At 52.0% G+C, this 3889-nt stretch overlaps 1 protein-coding gene across 1 annotated transcript; it reads right to left on the bottom strand.

The window, feature by feature from the left end:
• Positions 1–259: 259 nt before the first annotated feature.
• Positions 260–3634, bottom strand: LOC136453659 (omega-hydroxypalmitate O-feruloyl transferase-like). The gene is made up of 3 exons (XM_066454222.1): positions 3540–3634; positions 2943–3437; positions 260–1319 (listed from the first exon to the last, which is right to left on the bottom strand). Exons 1-3 carry the CDS (start codon positions 3540–3542, stop codon positions 453–455), a joined length of 1365 nt encoding a protein of 454 aa, XP_066310319.1. The 5' UTR covers positions 3543–3634; the 3' UTR covers positions 260–452.
• Between the last annotated feature and the right edge of the window lie 255 nt (positions 3635–3889).

The raw sequence follows: 3889 nt of genomic DNA, 5'->3' as shown, positions 1-3889 counted from the left end.
TCAAAGGATTGGGAAAGTGTTTTGGGAACTCTTGGAGATGCTCACTAGCTTTAACTATTGCGGCATCTCCAATAATTTAGTACTAAATTTACTCTTAGTTTAGTACAAATATACTCTTAATTTTAATAATTTAGTACTAAATTTTCTCAAAATTTAGTGTTAAATTTACTCTCCAATAATATAATAAGTAAAAGGGAACATGTCGTCAACTACAATAAAAGGAACAACCATTACTATTTTCCATTAAGCGTGAACCATCTTAGAACCATTGCAACCGATAGCAAATTATCATATAGCCATTAAACTTAAAACACCAACATAGAACGAATATTAACACGGTCTTACTACAAACCTGAGCGGTTCAAGAATGAAAGCACCCTACGCATCATATATGCATGTATGTATAGCAACCCATCCATGTCCGTTATTGCTTCTCATCACCGACAAATCAATCATATCTCGTCCATGAGCTCTTGGAAGGCGTCCATCGCGGTGGCTGGCAGGCCGAGCAGCACGTTGATGCTCTTCCTCTCTTTGCCGTGCGCGAGGAAGAGGATGACCTCCTTCTCAGGCAGCGTGACTGGGCCCGACATGACGGGCTCGCCCCACCCGAAGTCGGCGCCGTGGAACTCGAGCCGCGACCACGTGGTGATGAGCAGCGTGGACGCCAGCGACGGCCGGGCCCGCGTCGCCTCGAAGTAGTCCACCGCCGACCGCATGTACTCGTCGGTCACCATCCGCACGGCCTCCTGCACCAGTCCGGCCGCGCGCGACACGGGCGCGGACAGCAGCTCGCCGGCCGTGGCCAGGGCGTTGGTCAGCACGATGCCGTTGCCGAAGTAGCCACGCGGGAGCGGCGGCGAGAACCGGCGCCGCCCGTCCACGGCGAACAGCAGCTTGGTGCGCTGCTCGGGTGCCAGCCCGAGCGCCTCGGTGCGCGCGCGCCACACGAGGCCCGACAGCGCCTCGAAGGTGGTGCAGCGGCTCAGGGCGCCGTCAGCAAGCGCCAGCCCGCGGACGCGCTCCAGCCGGTCCGGGTCGAAGCAGAAGGAGCGGTACAGCAGCTCCTGCGCGCCGTAGAGCGCCGCCGTGTCGGAGACGTCGGGGATCTCGGCGAACTCGTGGTGCGGGAAGGTGTGCACGGGCGGGTCGCGCGCCTTCAGGACGCTGCGGTCCAGGAACGGCGGCACGGTTAGCTCAGCGACGCCACGGGCCGTCTCGGCCCACGAGTTGACAAACTCCATGGCGCCGATGCCGTCGAACATGCAGTGGTTCATGGCCAGGCCCAGCGCGAAGCCCCCACACTTGAACCTCGTCACCTGCACATCAATTAACCCATGGTAAAAAAAAACATTGCTTGTATGAGTAATTCCACATCGCTGGTTACCGACAAATTTTGCATAAAATTGGAAAGGAAAAGATGTCTTCTGACTCTGAATAGCTCTATACTTGATTTGAACCAAGTAATTTAGTGGTTTGTCACTTGAGTTGGTGAAGAACTTCTCAAGGGTGAATTTTCTTTTCATCTTGGGACCCCACATGTCGGGAAATCACATTTGTTGTATTCATTCATGGGTATAGAAGACAAACGATGGAAGGTGGTGTAATTTGGTTTGATTTATAGGTAGAGGTTGGTGATCTAACGACACTACCAGAAAAACAATTACAAGTCATCGCAGGCAACCAGCAGAGTGCTTGAGTTGTCTCGCTCTAACTGGAAAAACTAGACAGAGTATATGCGTCGACTATAACCACCCCCACCTTCAAATCAACAAATTTTTGATATTTTTTTTGAACAAACACTAAGACCGAGAGAAAGGTTGCAGTCGCTGGATCAGGTGAACACTGTAGTGCTATTTCACTGTAGTCAAGAGAACACTGGGGGGCCAGTAACAGGCCGCTAACCATGCTTCATGTTTCTGGGGTTTTACCAATGCGAGTGCCGGTTGACTACCAAACAAATTTACATAACTGAACCAAATTATGGACCAAATTTAATCTGTTTTAAAAAATGAATGAAAAACCGAACAGAGTTTTCATTTGAAGCAAACAAAGAGATACTAAGCATGCTTCTAGCCGTTCCAATTTATCGTTTTTTCTTGTGACCACCCGGTTATTTTATTTATGGAAACCAACAGTACCAAGCATGCTTCTAGCCGTTCCAATTTCTCGCAAGACGATGATGCCCTATCACTAGTTTGGAGCGCAGTAATTCCACGAAACAAACCGAGGAGCTTGCCCGTGTTCCAAACGAGGCCAGTTCCCAAGGTGGACCAGTAAATTTTCCATTTCTGTTCTTCAATTTCCTATGCTAGCTAAAACCAAAACGGCATCTCATTGAATCCATCTTTCAACTCCCTCGGCCTGGTTTAGATTGCCTCAAAATTCCAAGTTTTTTCACTCTCTTTCCATTACATCAATTTTTGGACGAATGAATGGAACATTAAATGTAGTTAAAAAAATAACTAACTGCACAATTTGGTTGTAAATCACGAGACGAATCTTTTGAGCCTAGTTAGTCCATGATCGGACAAAGTTTGTCAAATACAAACTAAACGTGCTACAGTGTCCAGATTGCAAAAATTTGCAATCTAAACAAGGCCCCCGTCAACTTCCAACCAAACAGCATGTTCGCTTGTTGGTTTCAGCCAGGCCAAACCAGCCAGCCAACAGTGTTTTCCTCTCACAATAAACCAGCACCAGTCAGCCCAAACCAGCCCAGAAATCAACCAGCGAACAGGCCGAATAACTCCACAGTTCCATTGCTGCTGCAGCACGCGGCGGCAGTAAAAGTAGGACGGGTGCATGCATTCATGCGTGCACGAGCGAGCTTTTCACCAAAATGGCGCATGGAGCCAGGCCGACATTAAGGGCACGGTTCGTTGGTGGCAAACCGGGCCAGTCACCCAACCGGAAACGTGCAAGAGAAGCAGTTAATGTACCTGCGCGGTCATGGGGGGCATCTCGAGTATGTGCTTGGCGCCGGGGACGGAGTAGACGAGCTGGCCGAGCGCGGCGGGGTCGGGCTTGGTGAGGTCGCCGACGGCGGCGAGGTCGCAGGCGGCGTCGGCCTCCACGAACACGACGCCCTCGCCGGTCAGCTCCACGGTCAGCTTCATCTCCGGGCTGATCCCCAGCCGCCCCGCCAGCGGGTGGTAGTGCACCAGCACGCGCGCCAGCGCATCGCGGAGCGCGGCCGTCACGTCGACGTCCTTGCCGCCGCCGCCGCTGGGCGACGGCGGCGAGGGCTTGTAGCAGTACACCGTCTGCACGATCACCGCGATGTTCTGGTCCAGGTTGGACAGGTAGTACTGCTCGCCCGTCGGCGTCGCCTCCGCCGGCGGCACCAGCGTCGGCTCGCCGCGCTTCACGCCCAGCTGCGGCGTCTTCTCGCCCGCCGCCAACGCCACGCTGCCGTTCTCCTTCATCTCAACAACCTGCATCACGCAAAGAAAATGGTGACAGGAATGGTGTCATAGATATGCCTGTTATCAACATATGCTTGGTTAGCAGCTAAACTGATGTGGCACGTCACTTACCATGGTTGACGATGCGGGTGTGAGAGAGACTGAGAGAGTGTATGATGCTTTTGTGTTGAGTAAAGAGAGAGTGGGGTTTGTGACTTGAGTCGAGGGTCCTGGGGGCAGTGTTTATATAGCAGTGGAGCCGAGTAGTCAAGGTCGGAGAGGCTGATGCAAAACAGTTGGGGTTGGAGGGGTTGCAGAACTACCAACGTTGCTCTGTCTGTTTTTTTTTGTTGGTACAGATGAATCTGCAGAAAGGGAGTGTCTACCGCCCATTCGGGTGCTTTGTGACGGCCGGACACGCCCGGTTGTTCAACAGCCTCCAAACAACCGAAGAAGCAAATAACGAAAAGATCGCGCGTGTT

Source organism: Miscanthus floridulus, chromosome 5 (assembly GCF_019320115.1).
Source record: "Miscanthus floridulus cultivar M001 chromosome 5, ASM1932011v1, whole genome shotgun sequence".
NCBI classification, from domain to species: Eukaryota; Viridiplantae; Streptophyta; class Magnoliopsida; order Poales; family Poaceae; genus Miscanthus; species Miscanthus floridulus.
The sequence above is the reverse complement of the archived record's forward strand: the minus strand, read 5'-3'. Positions and strand labels throughout refer to the sequence as shown.

Bases quoted from the DNA above. Each gene is read 5' to 3' on its own strand.
- LOC136453659 (XM_066454222.1), bottom strand. The intron at 1,320-2,942 runs GTACATTAACTG...ATTGATGTGCAG, and splicing joins TGCCCCCCATGACCGCGCAG to GTGACGAGGTTCAAGTGTGG.